The sequence below is a fragment of the Ictidomys tridecemlineatus genome, chromosome 9 (assembly GCF_052094955.1).
Source record: "Ictidomys tridecemlineatus isolate mIctTri1 chromosome 9, mIctTri1.hap1, whole genome shotgun sequence".
Classification (NCBI taxonomy): Eukaryota; Metazoa; Chordata; class Mammalia; order Rodentia; family Sciuridae; genus Ictidomys; species Ictidomys tridecemlineatus.
In genome coordinates this window covers 61,979,330-61,998,084 of record NC_135485.1, presented here as the reverse complement: position 1 = coordinate 61,998,084, position 18,755 = coordinate 61,979,330, and the positions used below count along the sequence as shown (strand labels likewise).

The following is an 18,755-nucleotide window of genomic DNA, read 5'->3' as shown; positions in this document are numbered from 1 at the left end:
CAGTTCTATGAGTTTCTAAAAATGGTCTTCAGCGCCATTGATAACTTCCTTAAGACATCCTCTCTGATTTGATTAAATATTCAAATGTGGCCCTTCAAACCTGGAAGATTTCTGTTTATTCAGTCAGTACCTGGCTGTGTCCTGCAATCTTCAAGATGTTTTTACTTTGCTTATTATTTATAGATAGAAAATATCACTTATAAAAAAAACATTGATAGTACTAAAATAATTTTGAGAATTTCATTAATTGAAAACCTTTGGATCCACTGATGCGGTCGCTGTTAGAAATGAAAACGACTCTCAATAATTTAATACTCTGTGGATTTTCCTTTCTTTTTCTTTTCTTCTTTTCATGCTGGGGATCGAACCCAGGGCCTTGTGCATGCAAAGCACACACTCCCCTACTGAGCTACACCCCCAGCCTTCTATAGAAATTTTCACTGAAGAGCTGGGGACACATCAAAACAGTGTGAAAATAAAAGGAGAGACGTGGCTACCGATAAATAGAAACACTATTCATTTTCCTAAATAGTAAGCAGTACAGCTTAAAAAAAAAATCCCCAAGCTGCCAGCCCTGCTCTATGTATTCATGAACTTACTTGAAATAAAGCCATGTATTCAACATTGTAAACTCATATCAAGCTCTGCCTTAAGGAGGAAAGAGGGGAAGGAGAAAAAGCAGAAAGAGGGAGAAATAAGACAGATAAATCTGCGGATTTTATAGACATCAAAATGCTTGTAGTATTTTAATGTTCTTTCTTGTCCTTTGGATTGCCTCCAGTTGTAAAGCTCATTATTTAATCTTAGATTCCAATTTATCTTCTCCCTGCATTCCATGCTATTCTCACAGTTTCTTTTCTCATTATAAAATGACACATCAACACACCACTCACATGGCAGAAACAAGTGTCCCGTCAATTAAAGTGAATCTTTCAACATATTTTCTCCCTTTCTCTCATTAAAACGTCTTCAGGTTTGGCTCTGGGGTAATTGAGAACCAGAAATGATATAATTGTTAACCGCCTGCAGCTCTATCTTTTACTTACTTCCCCAAGTCCATTTAAATGTAGCTGCCAAATTGTGATTGGATGCACATGGAAGTTGATGGTAAAGAACTTCCTCCCCTGGGCATCTTAATAAAGAATTCTGAATTTCATTCTCTGTGGGGAATAATTTGCCTCTTTTTCCTAAGAGGCAAGGTGGTCTTTGCTGTGGGTAGATGTGAAGAAGTCAGAGTATAATGTGTAGAAAAGAGTTGACTAAAAAGATACACCAGGCTTACACAGTGCCTTCTGGTGAGATCAGAGAGCTCAAAACCATGATTTCATTCTATATTTCTGTTTTCATGCTGTTTTTAATGAAAGTTTGGTGGAGGGGAAGACCTTCATATTTTTCACCAAACAGAAGTGTTTTTCAACCTTCCCCAAGTCTCCAAGGTATATAGCTTTACTCCCCAGCATATTCTTAGAATATTAAGGGAAAAAAAAAACAAAGTCTGGCATTAGATTTTCCCCCCTCTCTAAAGTAAAAGCTTCAGTGATTTTAGAGACCTATTCATGTAAGCATTTCATTTAAACACAATAGAGTTAAACATGGAATATTGTTATATAGATTTATTCATTCTGTGTTTAATTATCTTTTCCTAAAAAATTTATTATAGAGCTCCTCTTTCCCATATTTATGAGCTAACTTATAAAGGAGGCATCAATCACATCTCCCAACACCTATTTTTAAAAGAGGAATAATAGACTTGTAGGGTACTATTAAATTTTTTTCTGATAAGAAGAGGAATAATTTGTTTCAAGTATTTTAAACATTGTTTTACTTTTAAGAATAGCTTCTACAAGCCTTCTGAAAACAAAGAAGCAATTTATGTGCTGTTAATGCCAATATTTCCTTGGTGAATGTTTTTCACCCATGAGTACATGCTGGCATTTGCATTACTTAAAATGTGGTTAATATCAAAAGGCCAAGTATGAAGTGAATGGCCACTCATGTTAAGTAAACATTACCATAAGTCAAATTGTAGCAAGTACTCTGTAAAAAACATACAGTCTCTTTGATTGAGTAATGGTAATGATACAGTCTGAGTAGAATAATGGTAATGATTTTTATTAATGTTTGTGGAGTACTTCTGGGTAGAGAGAATTAAAATATGTTAAATGTATTGTTACTGTATTTGGTCGCAAAAGAAAACAATCTACAGAACTATGTACCCAGAAATCTCTAAAAATGGAGCCTCTGTCTGTGGGAAGCAGTGATGGGTGGATCCAGGAGAGAACTGTGGTTTCTGTCAGAATTGCAGGGCAGCGGAGGGCGATGGAACTCCTGGTGCTGCTGCCTGGAAATCAATCTTTGGCTAGAGTTCCAGCAGCTTCTACTAAAATGGCACTTTGGTTTAGGAATGGCATCTGAAATGGAATGTACTAGGACTTGCCCTCTCTGTTTTTAGTTCCTACTCTTTCGCTAAACTTAGGCTTGGATTAGGAAATGTAGTCAAGGACTGAACCAGAATCAACTCTGGGGTACAGAGAGACCAAGAAAGGTAGAAACACTGACTTAGCTGATAGAAGAATATGACAGCCTCCTAAGTATCACCTTGCCTTCTATCTCACCCCACCACACCATCACCACCTGACCAACCCGGTCCCCTGTGGTTATTCCCTACGTAGCCAGAATTGTCTTTTGAAAACTCGATTGCATCATTTTCTTAGAACTTTGTAATGGCTTCTCATCACAATGAAAGATCAATTTCTTATTGTGCCCTAAAACACACTAATATGATCTGGCCTCTGGTTATTTCTCAATACCTTTTTTTTTCTTTTTTTAGTTTTCTCTGCTCTCACCATATTTCAGTTCATTCCTGCCATTTTCTTCCATCTGGAAGGCCCTTGCCACAGATGTTCTTATGGCTTCTTCACCCTTCTCTTCATTCTGGCCTTAATTCTAATAATGCTTTTTAAATACCACCCCAGCTAAAATCCACTCCTCCTATTATTCCCTTCCCAGCCATCATTTGTTGCTGAAAGCTCCGTCCTTGTCCCCAGTGCCAAATCAAAATAAGGATATGGTTCTGAAAAAAATGAAAAAGAAGTTTTATTGCTTTGTTAGTAAAGGAGAAACACAGGGGATTTCTGTCCCAAAGTCTGTGATTCTACCCATAAGCAGGAACAGGGGACTTTTAAAGAGATGATTCAAAGGCTACATTCCATTCCACGTGTTCTCTGTTGGAGTTATACTTCATTTGTTAATTTTTGAGACAGTCATTTCTGACACCTTCTGGTACCATCCCCAAAGTCTGGATTACTTCATTCCTATGGTGAGTGTGTACCCAAGGACAGATTAACTCTGTCTAGGAGGGGGAAGAAAGGTAACCTGTTGCCCTTGATATTAGGGAAGGGGAGAGATAGGGAAGAGCAGGGAGAGAGGAAGTGAAAGAAATGTCCATTTAAAAAATGCTCTGCAGTGCAGAGCAACAAGGGTTTTATTCAAAGCATGTTACATTTCCCCACTGTCAATTTCTACATTTCATTTCTGTGGAAAAATGGGCAAGCAAAGTTGAGGGAAGTAACCCAAAGTACTTATTCTGTATCAGGTCGGCCGTGGACAGTTAAGGGCATTCAGCATCAGAGGAGTCGAGTTCCACAGTGGCAGATGGCAGGTAACTGGACATAAGGCAGAGATCATGCTAAGACAACAATAAACAATACAGCAAAGTATTTTTTGTAAATAATTAGCACAAAAATACTTAGTATTTCAGCCAGTCTCTGAAAACCATGAGGATGGTATTACAATCTTATCAGTGAAAGGCAGATCATGTTCATCAATGTAGGAGGTTAGGAAGATTTGTGAGTCTATGAAATCAGACTCAAATTAACTCAGGACAACTTTGTGACTCTTGTAATCATTATTATTAGGCACTGCCACACAAGAACCCTTCCTTTATAGCCTCCAGATTTACTTACTTTTGGTAGAGCTGACATAAGTATACATCTTAAGTTGCATTTAAAAAAAACCAAAACATTGTTTTTGCTTTTAAATGTCCATGTAGAACTGTGCTTTTAGTATAGACTCTCCTGCCAGGTGTTTAAGACCAAGTTGGTCAAAACTAACCTTGTTCCTATCTACAATTAAGAGTCAGCTGAGATTCCTCAGAGATCACACTTGGGGACATGTGTGAAGCCTCCTGGCTCCTTTAGCTTTCCTCTATTCATGGTGCCACCTGCCAGGATAAGTGAGGGTCCTGCTGACCATATGTGGCTTCTCTTGGAAGCACCAGGAACAGTTCCCTCTCCAGTGACCCTCCTCTTTGCAGAACGTGCACTAGTTGGCTTCCTGTGCTCTAGGGTCCTGTCCATCTCCCTAATCAGCAGATCAGGTGACTCACCAGAGTTGCAGGGCCCAGAGAGGTCCCATCATTGTCTGCATTCTAGCTGACCTTAGAGGGCAAGTGCCAAAATATTAGCTGTTTTTGTCTTGGCCCTTTTACTTCCTTGACTTTGGTCTTCAAGTTTTGGTTTTAAACATCCAGAAAGCCAGTTTCACCAGTCTTAAAGAGGGAGTAACAGGTTATAAGTTCAATATCTATAATTTTACATAGACTTCTTTCATTTAATTAGGGTTAATATTAGTACTGGAAGTCATCATTATATACTATCTATCCTGATGGTTTATCATCTCAAATTAACTCAGATTTTTTTATTTTGTTTTTTGTTTTAAGAAGCAGTACCTATGTAAAACACTAGCAGGTAACAGTTATAAAGTTTACAAGGAAAATACAAAGTGAAATTAACAAAGAAAAAAATATTCAGTTTGTGTAAAGTTATGAACCAAGAAAAGACTTTTATAATCTTGAACCTTTAATTAGTTATATATTATATCCCTGTTTGACATCACAGTAATCTTTACAACAAAATTCAATCTTTTGAACACAACTTTAAATGAGCTGAAATCTAGCCTATTTTGGAGCCATTCTAACATGGACTAAGGTGGGAGGAGAGCCTTATCTCAGGTAAGGCAGAGCTCTTCACAAATAACACAATACAACATTACATCTGAAACATGAATCAAAGAAAGGCTGAGAGAGTTTTTAACTTTCTTTTTGTGGAAAAAATGGCAGAATGCTTCCATGTTTTACAGTGCTACTTTTAAACAGATCAGGATCTCCTTGTTACCTTCCAAAAATGTATTTAAATTCCAATTTCAGTGTGAAGAGTAACACAAAATTATATATATATAAAACTTATTGACAATAGGTTATTTTATCCAGCTATAGAACATCAAATGACATGAATAAATACCAACCAAATCCAAGACTTTTGGATACAAATCCAAGATTTTGCTACAGATTATTTTAGTTTGGATAACACCAAATTGGCAAAGTGCTCTCCTAAGTTTTACATTTAACCAATTTTAAAGTACAACATAGAATCCAGAGTGGACAGTAACAATAATTACAGTCTGCATGGGTTAACAAAAATCAAAAGATAGTTTTAAATCTCTTATACATTTAGGAAATAGTGTTAATGAATCAGAAACTGACTTGATTGAAGCAAACAGATATAAGACAGGTCTTCAAATAGCAGTGTGGCCCTTCTGTGTCAAATACAATGTATAAAAGAGAGCACTTATTGGTTATCTTGCCTGTAAACTTATATAAACTTTCATTTTATAAACTTTTACATTGCCACTCAGACAGATATAGTTCTCAGATGCATACATATACCTAGTCACGTTTTGAGTGTCAACAATAGTGTTATAATCTAAATAACAGTTTTTTGTTAAACCAGTTACAAAGTAATCATTTAAGAATTTAAAATAGGTACAGACCCTAATTCCTTTAAGACTTAATTTCTCCAAGTAATAAAACCTAACAAATGCAAGAAAATTATCTCAATAGATAAGAACAAATCAGTGTTTCAGATTTTGCTTCATATCAGTACATTAAAGTTTAAATAACTTTGTATTAATTATAGTCAATTAAACACAAACATAAATATTTTAAGATTTACCTTTCGCAAATCTTCTTTGACTTACTAAAACATTCACCACTACTTTATATCCTTAGTTTTTCTTTCATCTTGGACTTTAGCACAAAAATATTACTTTACCTATCAGACAAAATACTTTCTCATCCAGAAACATTTCTTTTACCTTCTAATTTTCCATACTAAAATATATTTCCATACCTATAACTTTCTTTTTTCTAGTTTTGGACCCTTCCTTAAATTCATATTCTGAAATGGACTATTTTAGTCAATTTTTTGTTGCTGTGACTAAAAGATCTGACCAAAACAATTGTAGAGGAGGAAAAGTTTATTTGAGGGCTCATAGTTTCAGAGGTCTTAGTCCATAGAAGGCTGGCTCCATTCTTTGGGGCTTGAGGTGAGACAGGACATCATGGAAGAAATGTGTGGCAGAGGGAAGCAGCTCACATTGTGATCAGAAAGTAGAGAAGGAGACTCTACTAGGCAGACAGAAATATATACCCAAAGCCACTCCTCAATTCCCACCTCCTCCAGCCACACCCTACCACTGCAGTTACCACTCAGTTAATCCCTATCAGGGGATTAATTCACTGATTGAGTTAAGACTCTTACAAACCAATCATTTCTGAACCTTGTTACATGGTCTAAAACTTGAGCTTTTGGGGGGATACCACATCTAAACCATACACATACCTTATGAATGTTATCTGTGCATTCAATTTATACGGAGGTGGAGAGTCCAGTGTATACTAAAAAACAAAAAAAAAAAAAAACAAAAAAAAAACAGGCTTAATCTTTTTCCACATAGGTTGGAACATGGGATTCTTTTGAGTCTGACCTGTCTCTGTTATCATTATCACAGTGTCATCAACTTTTAGTGAGTTCTCCACTGTCAGTTGTACCCAGAGGATCCTTTGGGACATTTTTCCTACACTAGGCATATTGATATGCAATGCATCCTTTTCTTGAGTCTTCCTTGAAGATCTCTTTGCAGAGGATGCCTTCAAAACACAGGTTTGCCTTCGTTTATGTCTTTTTCTTATCTGGGTGCAGTTATTTATTCTGCCAGTCTCCCCAGCCATTTTAGTTTGATGGGCTACTATTATAGAAAGAATTGCTCTGCCCCAGTGATGAATATCCCCTGTCCAAATGGGGTGTTCTTTTAGATTTTAAAAGAGGAGACTAGTCCTGTCCCTAGGTCATAAACTGACAGTGCTGGAATCTACTGCCACATTTTTTTGTGGCCAGCAGCCTTTACCTCCCATGGGCAAAATGGGACTGAAAGGAAGGGCAGTTTCTCTTTGGACATTTTTCTACAGCTCAGGCAGCTTTCATGGGATTCTTTTCCACAGATTAGGGCTAGTGTCCTTGACCACATGAGATGATCTATGCCTGAGAAACAGTGTGGGGAGTGCCAGCACTGGGTGTCAAAGATTTAAATCTTTTTAAAACCCTTTTTCTGGTGTCTTGCTCTCCTTGCACACCAGAAGCAGTGCCTTTGGACACCTTCAACTTAGTTCCTGATGGTTCAGATCCCTTATTGTGCAACTGCATAAATGCCTGTACATACAGAATCTCTTTCATATACTTTATCCCTGCCAGACAAACTACAAAGTCAAGATTGTATAATAATCTAGAAAAACCATTTAAGGGCCAGTAAACTGTTTTTCTCTTAGTCTTATACCTGTAGGTGGCCCATTCATACAAGATCTCTCTACTCAAGAGACTACAGGTAAGATCAATGCAGCATGGCTCCTGTCTTAAAGGACCAGTAATAGACCAAAAAATCAGACAGAAAAAAAGATCACCAAAACCAGGGCTGACAGAATGGAACCTTTAAAATAGACAGACCCACACATACAAATTTCTTCCACTTACTTTACTTTTGACAGACCAACTTCAACTGCAAGATTGTATAATAATCCAGAAAGTTATTCAAAAGCCAGATCATTACAATAAAACATTATCATAGACTTTTACCTATTGGTGGTCCTTTCTTCAACTCACTTTACCTCTGACAGACCAACTCCAGTTGCAAGATTGTACAATAAAGAAACACAGAGAGGAGCCCCAAAATCATGGCCAATAGATGGGAACCTTGAAATTGACCAGCCAAGATCTTTCCCAAGAGATTACCCATAGAATCAATGTGGTACTGGCCAAGTCTTAAAAGAGGCAATACAAATAAAACAGATAAGCAAAGGGGACTCTCAATCCCAAGGCCAAGAAACAGATGAGAACCTAGAACAGATCAGAAGGGAGTACATATCCCTAGGTTCTAGAGTCCATTTTAACTGTGACTCCTACATCAGTGGTGCCACAAATGTCCCCAGGAGGAGGGACCAGATGTTCCCACAAAGAGGAGCCAAGTATATAGAATCAGGGGGCTCAGCATGCACAGCAGAAGACTTACCAAATGGCCAAAGTTGTTGATGATATCCTGAGTTCAGTTTCCTTCTTCTCAAAGTAGACCATAATGGAGCAACCTGTACTGTTTAGGGAGAGAAGATGGGAGTTGCCTGAAGCAAAAGGAGCTTTGGCAACTGTGGGACATTCCTCTGGTCCCTCCCTTTACTCACAGGAATGGCTCCTCTGTTCACCCCAAGGCAAACTCACCAGTCTCCTAACTCTCAACAAGTTCACCAGCACCATGACTCCTCAGCTTGGAAGTGGGGTTCCTTGGAGAGGCAGGCCTGACCAAGAAAGCTGGAGTGGTAGCTGCTCCCAGGTCCCATCTGGGTGGCCAAATTTGTTGATAAAAGCTCAGTCCTGTCCCTGATGCCAATCTGAAATAAGGACATGGGTTTTGAGAAAAAGGAAATAGAAGGTTTATTCCTTTGCCAGCAAAGGTGAAATGCCGGGACTCCTGTCCCTAAGTCTGTGATTCTGCCCATTAGCAGGAACAGGGGGCTTTTAAAGAGGTGATTCAAAGGCTACATTCCACATGATCTCTGTTGGAGTTATACTTCACTTGTTAATTTGGGAGACATCATTTCTGACATCTTCTGGTACCATTCCCAAAGTCTGGATTACTTCATTCCTTTGGTGAATGTGTACCCAAGGACAGATCAACTCTGTCTAGGATGGGGAAGAAAGGTAACCCTGTTGCCCCAGAGATTAGGGAAGGGGAGAGACTAGGGAACAGCAGGGAGAGAGGAAGAGAAGGAAACATGTCCATTTTAAAAATGCTCTGCAGTGGAAGAGCAGCAAGGGGACCATAAAGTGAACCACTGTTACACATGTACCATTGTATTCTCTTTTAGCATCCTAGTACTTATTAGAATCTAAAATTTGTTTAAGAATTTATATTGTTTTGTTTTTGTCTGTCACCTCTCACAAAAATAGAAACATTATAAAAGTAGGGTCTTGGTCCTTTTTGATGCCAAAAAAAGGAACCAAGTTGGCTCTCCATAAATATTTGTTGGCTGGTTACACTGACCTCAGGGTCCCAGTAGAAAACATCAGTGAATATAGAATAATATTCTTCCATGTTCCTTGTAAGATCCTGAGAGATAACAACAGATTGTGTTCAAGAAAAGAAGAGCCTCAGACTTATGGTGTTACATTTCTAGTCCACCAAGCTTGGCATATAAGCTAGAGACCAGAACACTTTTTAGATTAGCAAAACATAAGCAATAAATGAAAGAGCCTTTTCTGGACGTCAGCTTAACCCCTTATTTTCACAAATGATTATAAAACATTTCCTTAGAAATGTTCTTTCCTTAGAAAAGTTCTTAGAGCTTTTCAGATACATGTCACTAGGAACATCACCACCCTGAGAGTGTGGTGTTATAATATAAAATAGTACTTCTCTTGCAGTTATTCAATAAATGCTTATTGAGCCCCTATTTTGTCTCAAGCACTACCTCAAATATTAGGTGCACAAAAGGAAAGGAAATAATGAAAACTCCTGACCTCATGGGTTGCATGTTCTAGTGGAGTTTATAGAAATTAAAATAACTAAGTCAAGTGGTTTATCAGATAGTAGTAAATGCTAAAGAGGGAACAAAAAGCAGAGAAAGAAAATAAGTATTGATTGGGGAGGAGTGAGAAGGGATGCAGTTTAGACTGGGTAGACAAAGAAGTTTTCACTGAGAAGATGAGAAAATATCTGAAGATACTGAGGGAATGAGCCATGTGGGAATCTGGAGAAAAAATAATCCAGCATTGCATGTAGAGGTCTTAAAAAGTGAAAGTATCACTAACTTATTGGAAGAATGATAGGGAGATAAATGAGGAGGAGGAAGATAAGAGAAAAGTAGGACAGCAGTAATATAGTGGAAGGGCAGTGGTGGAAAAGGTGATTTTCAAAGTTCCTGTAGACGACAATAAAGACATGATAAAGACCGCCTTTCAAGTAGGACGGAAGACACTGAAGAATTTTGAGCAGACATGAGGTGACCTGACGTGTTAAATGATCTCTCTTGCTGCTGGGTTGTTTTCTAAGGACAAAAGCAGAGCTTCATCCCTTCTAGTATAGTGCACGTTTGGAGGATAGATCATAGTCCTAATACCGATATATTTGCAAGGTAGCACTAACCATATCGGCTAATAAACATAGGTAGGATGTGAGAAAGAATAACCCCAGTGTCTTTGACTTGAGCCACTGAAAGCATTGAGGCAAGTTTGGTGGAGAAAATTTGGAGCCCAGTGTTACGGTTTAGATATAAGGTGCCCCCCAAAATCTCATGTATGAGATAATGCAAGAAAGTTTAGAGGTGAAATGGTTGGGTAATGAAAGCCTTAAAGCCGTCAGTGCATTAATCCAGTTGAATGGATTAACTGGGTGGTAACTGTAGGCAGGTGGATGTGGCTAGAGGAGGTAGGTCACTGGAGGCATGTCTTTGGGGTATGTATTTTGTTTTTGGTAAGTGGATTGGTCTCTTTGCTTCCTAATTGTCATGTCCTATCATCTACAAACTTCTACCATGATGTTCTGCATCGTCTCAGGCCCATGGACTTGGGTGTCTATGGACTGAGACTTCTAAAGCCGTGGGCACCAAATGAACTTTTCCTTCTCTAAAACTGTTCTTGTCAGGTCTTTTGGTCACAGAAATGAAAAAAAAAAAACTTACTAAAACACCAAATTTGGTTCTGATCTGTGTTAGATGCTTATTTGATATCTGGATAGGAGTGATAAATAGCAGTTGTAGATGATAGTTTATTAAAGGAACAGGGAGGTAAAGTCTTTGCTGACAATAGAAAATTGGGAGTAGCCAATATATATGTGCCTTTTAAAGCCATGAGACTGGTTGGGATTATCTGAGAAGTGAGAATATTTGCAAAGAGCAAAGGTCCAAGGACTGAGTCCTGGAGCTCACGAGCTTCAGGAAGAAAACAGTGGAAGAGGAGGCAAAGTGCTCAAGAAGGAAGAAGGAAAGTTTGGATGTAGTGTTCTGGAAGCCAAGTGAAAAGAGTCTGATGAATAATTGCAAAGTCTACTAGTAGATCAAGTAAGAGGAAAACTGAGAATCCAGGTGATTCAATGGAGTATAGGGAATGAAACCAGATTCTGGTGTGGTCAGGAGAAAATAGGCAGAGAGGGTAATTGAATTACTCTTTCCAGGAGTTTTCCTCTAATGTAAGGAAAGGAATGGGATGGGAGTTGGAGGTGAACTGAGGTCAGGGGAGGATGTTGTGTTCTAGGAAATAAAATGTTTGATGATCTTACAGAGAAGACTCAGGACAGAGGAGAATTGCAGGAGTATGTCTAGTATGTCGTTGAACAGAGAAGAGTCAATGAGATCAAGTATATAGTGGAAGCATTGAGCTTAGCTAGAAGCAAAGGCAGTTATTTCATGGTATAGGAAAAAAGGTAACATAGAATCTGGTGGGCATTGTGGAAAGGTTTTGTGTGTCTGTATGTGTATGTGTGTGTGTGTGTATGGTTTTTTGTTTTTTGGGTTTTTTTTTTGCTTCAGTTTTCTCACTGAAATAAGAAGCAAGAACATCTGGAGGATGAGAATGGGATGATTCTGGAAATTTGGAGAGAGTATAAAGGGAAATCTGGATGATACTTGGGTTGCATTACATTCCCACATATATTTAATTTAGCCAGATCAAACCACCAGCATGGTGCATGATTTTCTTCTGGAGGCTTGTAACTGCCCTGTTGCAGACAGAGAACTGGAAGCAAAAGGAATTGACAAGTAATATCCCCCTTCTCATTTCTCAGGTGGTTAAATGGTTTTAATTGGGAAGGACTGAAAGCACGGAATCTCCCCTCACCCTTACGAAGAGAGGTATGGTGTTTACTATACTACTTATTTTTTTCTGAGGATTTATTTTTGTAAGCAGATTTTAGGAGTGGGTGTGCATAGTCATGCACACACATGCACATGGATACATAACAGTCTAGGTGGTTTTTTGACAGTAATTTTGATCAGAGGGACTAACTACTCTTTCCTATTTGACCAGCATTAGCTGTCCTCTCAGGAACGGTTTACATGTCAGTGCCACCCAAGTCCCAAGGTACTCGATGTTCATCAGGCTAACAGATGGCATATGATTTCTTTAATAGTTACCTTTAAAATATTGTATTGTACTTATATCATCTGGTACTGATGCATGCCATTAAAAATGTAATTATAACAGAATCCAGAAGAAGTGTTTGTGCTATCACAGAAATTTCTGTTGTCACAGAAATTTTTAAAAATATATTAAAATTTAAAGCACTTAATGATAAAGAAAGATAAATAATAAAGTTTAACAGCAAAAAAACATTTTATATTAAGATGAATTTTATAGGAAAATGGAAATGGAGGGAGAAAAGTGATGTAATATTTCTGACTTTTAAAAATGGTTTATCAAACTTCAGTGATCACTAAAGTACACTAGACTTGTTTGAAGGCGTAAAGTAACAATAACATTTTATCTGAAAATGACAATATTTACAACATACTAAAAATTACATTCTCCACAACTATGAAAACTTACATGACAATTTAGTAATCAGTCTGCAAATGTGTAAAGAGATATAGCCTTTCACAATTGTTTCAGAGACAACACTAGCAAAAAGATAACAGGGCATTAACCTGGAAAAGTCTTTCTTCCACCCAAGTCAGCTGATGTTCTGCTTCCTCTAGGACTATACTGTCCAAAAAGCGTACCCTAAGCCAATGAATGATTCCCCCACCTTGCCCCCAAGCTCCAACACATTATGATGATCATTAGCTATATTTTTAATGATATTTTAAACTGATTCATCAATTGGGCACTGTATAATTTATTTGAAAGAAAAGAATTAGAAACTACCTGATTTGTAAACTAATTTAGTGCCAGAGACATTTTATTCTTTAAACAGGATCACTAATATTTTTAATTGTCATTTTGGCATTATGGATATCTGATAGGGATGAATTAACTATATAAAAATTCAAGATTGGGCTGGGGATGTGGTGCAAGTGGTAGTGCGCTCGCCTGGCATGCAAGTGGCCCGGGTTCAATCCTCAGCACCACATACAAACAAAGATGTTGTGTCCGCTGAAAACTAAAAAATAAAAATAAATATTAAAAAATTCTCTCTCTCTCTCTCTCAAAAAAAATTCAAGATTAGTAAAAAACTTAAGTAGAAGAAAGGCTCTGACAAACTTTGACTTTTACATATTTGCTTTTAAAATATTTTTCAATTTGATAAAATCATAGGTATTATTCCTGTTACTTTTTCTTTAGAAAGTAATTCCTCATGCCAAGTAGCAACTAATGAATGTAAGCCACTGACTACTGATCATTTGCTTCTTAAGTAAAAAAAATCTCAGTAAGCTGAGACTGTGACTCAATGATGATATTTGGCCAATATTTTCTTAATGTGTTCTTTACAAGGGGTTGTGGTATTGAATCAGTGTTCAGGTAGGAAAAAAAGATGGCCTGGGTACAATAGCATGCTTAATCAACATCATTCTCACCTTTGTCTTAAAACTTTCTATATTAGCTCAGTGGACCCATCGATCACAGCTACTTTGACAAGTATCCTCCTGAAAAGGGAGTGCCTCCAGATGAGCTGTCCGGCTGGGATAAGGACTTCTAACAGAAGACAAGATGATTATTGCCTATACAGAAGAGGACAATAAGGATCAAAAATCTGACAATGATTATTATATTACAGTATCTTTTGGAAGACCATTAGGGAAAAGAAATCCCTGTGCAGGAGGTGGAGGAGAGTGGTATGGATGTGGTTCTGAATGATAATGTCTCATTTAGATGTTGTGAATTATTCATGTATTCCATTCTATGCTTGTGTCAAATGTTGAAGGCCATCCCCTGCCCCTTTTCCACAATCAAACCATTTTTGTTGAAGTAGCATAGTTTTCTCTGAAATCTACTGCTCCCTCCCAGTCATACTCTTCTCTTTTGAGTCATAATAAGGGCTTAACGAGGGCCTTGCCCTTGAGCAACTAAGTTCTGCAAGTAAGAGGAAGAATCTGAGTAAATTTTGGAAGATTTCCCCAGCACTCAACAACTCTACATAGGCATGGTGGCATCTTAAAAGATGTTATGTAGAAATCTTGGTAATCAATAGTTCTTGACTTCTTTCAGCCTAGAAATACACAAATATGCTTCTGAAAGTAGTCTGGAAACTGTGTGAGTATTAGAGAGTGATACTCCATAAAGTAAATAAGTCAATTTATCCATTATATTCTATTGAGAAACTTAGAAAAATTAAACAAAGCAAAACTATTTTTCTTTCTCCTGTGACCAGCTATGAATGATACATCAGATATTTTCAAAAACTCTGCTAAAAGTGGTTATAATTTATGGTTAAATGAGGACCTTTAGAAAGGTTCTAGCTGCTAAAATGTTTTCACGACCAAAGTAGAAAATATGTTAAAATGAAATCATGAAAGCTTTTCCTCCCTGTTAGAGATAAAGGAGAATAAATTCCAATAGGTAAAGTTATGGACTTTTTGAAACTCTGAGCTATTTTGGTCAATTCTGTCATTGTTGCTATTAATAAACCAAAAAGGGATAGAGTGGCTACCATTAATTTTTAATGAGAAACCTATTAGCAAATGTTGATGCTCTGCAATCTCTAAGGAGTTAATGACTCTTTTTAAAGAGATTTGAGTCCTGGATGTGTTTATAATTACATGCCATTGAAGAAGTCACAGGATTTTAGAAGTAAAAGAATACCTACTACTGATTGCAGTGGCTCCTGCCTGTAACACCAGTGACTTGTGAGGCTGAGGCAGGAGGACTGCAAGTTTGAGGCCAGTCTCAACAACTTAGCAAGACCCTGTCTCCACCAATTTAAAAAAAAAATGTGTCTCAAAATAAAATAACAATGAACCTAGGGATGTAGCTCAGTGGTAGAGTAACCCTGTGTTGTATCCCCAGTACTGCAAAAACAAAGCAAAATGAAATGAATAAACACCTAGCATCTGGCCTCTTCCTGCCTCCTCCTGGCAATCTTCCAAATAATGAATAGAACATTTTCAATATTGTTGGATACTAGTACCTAAGAACATCACCAGTAAGTGAATGTTTATAGGGATTGACCATGATCACTTTATTTCCTCTTTCCAAAATGGATGGGAAGCAGAGCTTTCTCTGTAATTTTTTTTTCTTTTACAAATGATATCCAAATTCCAGCATTATTCAAGCTTCTGGTTATATTTTTATATTATAATAGTCTATGTGAAATGCAACCTCCACCTGTTCTGCACACCTATTTCATCATCCAGAGAAAGTCAGTTATATGTTTCCTGAAGACTTTAAGCCGATAAGTGAGGCCCAATCCAAGAAAGTGCATCCTTAACAAATCAGATTTCCACACTTACAGTCCTTTTGCTGAACCAAAGAGTTTTTGTTTCCTGGAGTAGTATTTTTAAAGATTATGTATTGTACATAGAAAAACCATTTTTAATAGGATTAACATAACCTGCTTAAAGAATTTCTAAAGTTTTTAAAATATTTTTATTTGCATTTGGTTTGTATGTACTATATGTTTTTCCATGTATATATTTTTAAATTACCAACATATACAGGTAGAAAAGTTATGTATTGGATGGATGTTAAAACTGTACAGTTATAATAGCAATGATATTCTCAAAAGGAGATCAAATGGTTGTAACTTAAAAAACCCTACGTATAGAGAGATAAAAACCTTTAAGACTACTACAGGTTTATTTTTCCTGTGATTGGTCATATCATATGTAATTCCCATATGTGATTTTATTGTGTTTTCTTTAGAGTACTTTATAAAGATGAGGATGTGAGAGATTGAACCATCCTATAATTCCAACTCCACTATTTCCTAGTTGGGTGACCTTGGGAAAATGATTTACTTTTTTGAGTACTAGCTTTCTCACTTGTAGAAAAAAGGCAAAGTAATATTTACTCTAGAAGCTTGCTTTGGGGATTAAAAAAAAGTATGTAGAGAGTCCTTTGCCAGGTATCTGTGAAATAATCAATGTTGCATTGATGGGAACTATGGTTACTATCTCTGTGAAAATTAAAGGGGCCTTAATAACCAGTTAGTCCTGAACCTTGTGCATCATTGATGTCTGTATGCAGAATTGTACTGATTAAATCCCATATCTGTCCTTGCCTTTTCTTTGAAGTAAAGATGGTTATCAAACTTTAGTGTATAAAATGAAGGCTTAATCCTCACCAAAATGAAATGCTTTGTTAAGCTGACCTAAATTTTAATTTTTTATAAATTAAAGACACATGCACACACAGGGAAATACAGAAACTTATCTCCATATATAAACTCATCATATTCCTAACCACTAAATCATCAAGGGATGATCTCTCTTTTCTAGGGTGTAAGGTTAACTTTTCATTCTGACACTTCTTCAATGGAAGCAACTTTTCATAATTGGAGTTTCTTAATCTTTTCTCTAGACATTAAAATGTCTGGGAGGAGGAGAATATAGTAATAAAAAATAAAACTTAGAGTAAAAAAAAATCTAGGTTTGAATTCCAGCTCTGCCCAGATTTGCATGACTTTGAACAATAAACATCTTTATTCATATATAATTTGGAAATATACTTTTAAAGTTTTGGAACATTGGACCAGAAGATTATTACTAGCAGATCACTGATGGTGATCATTTAGAAGTGTATCTACACATGTATTTCTTTTGGCACAAGAATAAATACTTTCTATTACTAGGCATAGTAATAGGAGCACTTACACTCATTATCTCATTTACATAAGATCCAAAAAAATTACAAACACACTGCCTATTGACTGCTCCAAAACTAAATTTTGGCCTCAGACTCATTTCATTCACAGTTTAGCTGTGATGTTTTTGCTTGGCTTAGTCCTAGATACTATGACTACACCTCAAACAATCCCAATACTTAGTTTCTTATTTTCCTAAATTCTTTGGGTCAGGATTTGGACAGTAAAAAGCAAGGATGGTTTGTTACACTGTACCACAATACCTGGGGCATCACATTGAAAGACGGAAAAGCAGTGAGGGAATGTGATTCAAAGACTGGGAGCTAGAACAATCCAAAGGCATGTTCGGGTACATAGTTAGTACCTGGACTGGGATTGCTCAATGACTAGGACTGTAACCTGGTTGCCATCACATGTCCTCTCCATGGCTTGGACTTCCCATCATGGCCTCCTTAGAATAGTCAGACTCCTTTTGTGGCAGCATGGGGCTCCAAGAGCAAATGTTCAAACCAACAAAGCAGAAGTGGTATCCCATAGGAATTACCCTTTGTCATCTAAAGGTCACATAACATCATTTCTCCCTTGCTCTATGGGGGGAAACATAAATCAACCCAGATTACAGAGGAGGGAACATAGACTGGGCTTCTTAGTGAAGAGTATGTCAAAGAACTTACAAGCAAGTGTTAAAACTGCCACAGTCCACTTTCTTAGCCACACATTGTTTACATTCCTATGATCTTCAAAAACAAATTTCATTTATCCCAAGGGTCTCCATAAAAGCATCCTTCCAATTCATATGTGAATGATGCTCCTTGGGTGTCATTCCTTGGATATATCCTTTTAGGTCTGAAAGCCTATGAAATAAGTAAGCAACTCAACTGCCCCACCACTCCCAAGATTGGTGAAAGGAGTAAGGGATAATTACAACAGATAACTTGCATTCAGAGCCTTTTAAAGGGAGTCACAAAGCAGCCACCAATCTGACATAATTCTGAAATCTGGCCTGACATATGTTACCATGTCTCTGTTTGAGGCAAATCCCTGCCCACTGTGGATTGTTCTCACAGCCCTGGTTCCATCACCCAGAGTCTTGATTCCACCTTCTGAACTGTTCTTTCTTTTCCATAAGATATAGCAAGTATTTGCAACAGAGTAGACTTCCTAGTCATTCTCCTGCCTATAAAAATTGGATGATAGAAATGCTTCTTTCAGGTTTGCCTGTCCCTGTGTCTCTATTCCACAGCAATTCATTTTCTTTAAAAAATTTTGTGAGTTTCCCATGAATGAATTCCTAATCTACACCATTAGGAATTAGTCACAGACAAATATCTTTTCTATTAAAAATACTATGAGAAAATTCCAAGATTCTTAGAAGTTCTATTAATTTTTTTTAAAGAGAAGTTCTGCATAGCACTTACTTAAGCTTCAAAGATCTGTTTGGGAGGATGTGGTAGACAGCTTCAAAGTTGACTTCTAATGATCCCTGCTTATGGTATCCATGCTCTTTATAGTCTCCCTCCCTTGAGTGATAGCTGAATCTCTGACTCCCTTCCAACAAGAAGAATACAACAAAAGTGGTGGGCTGTCACTTCCCAAAATAGGTTACAAAGTCACTGTTGCTGTCCTTCCTACTAAGTTGT

The 18,755-nt window shown here is 37.2% G+C and overlaps 1 protein-coding gene across 3 annotated transcripts in view; it reads left to right on the top strand.

Moving 5' to 3' along the window:
• The window catches only part of Prkg2 (protein kinase cGMP-dependent 2), a 103,834-nt gene extending 87,301 nt beyond the window's left edge, over window positions 1-16,533 (top strand). For all 3 annotated transcript variants that reach the window (XM_078021463.1, XM_078021462.1, XM_078021464.1), the window contains 2 exons: window positions 12,163-12,229; window positions 13,918-16,533. In XM_078021463.1, coding sequence (XP_077877589.1) covers window positions 12,163-12,229; window positions 13,918-14,013 — 163 coding nt within the window. In that variant the 3' untranslated portion in view covers window positions 14,014-16,533. The remainder of the gene's footprint in view (window positions 1-12,162; window positions 12,230-13,917) is intronic.
• Window positions 16,534-18,755: the final 2,222 nt, after the last annotated feature.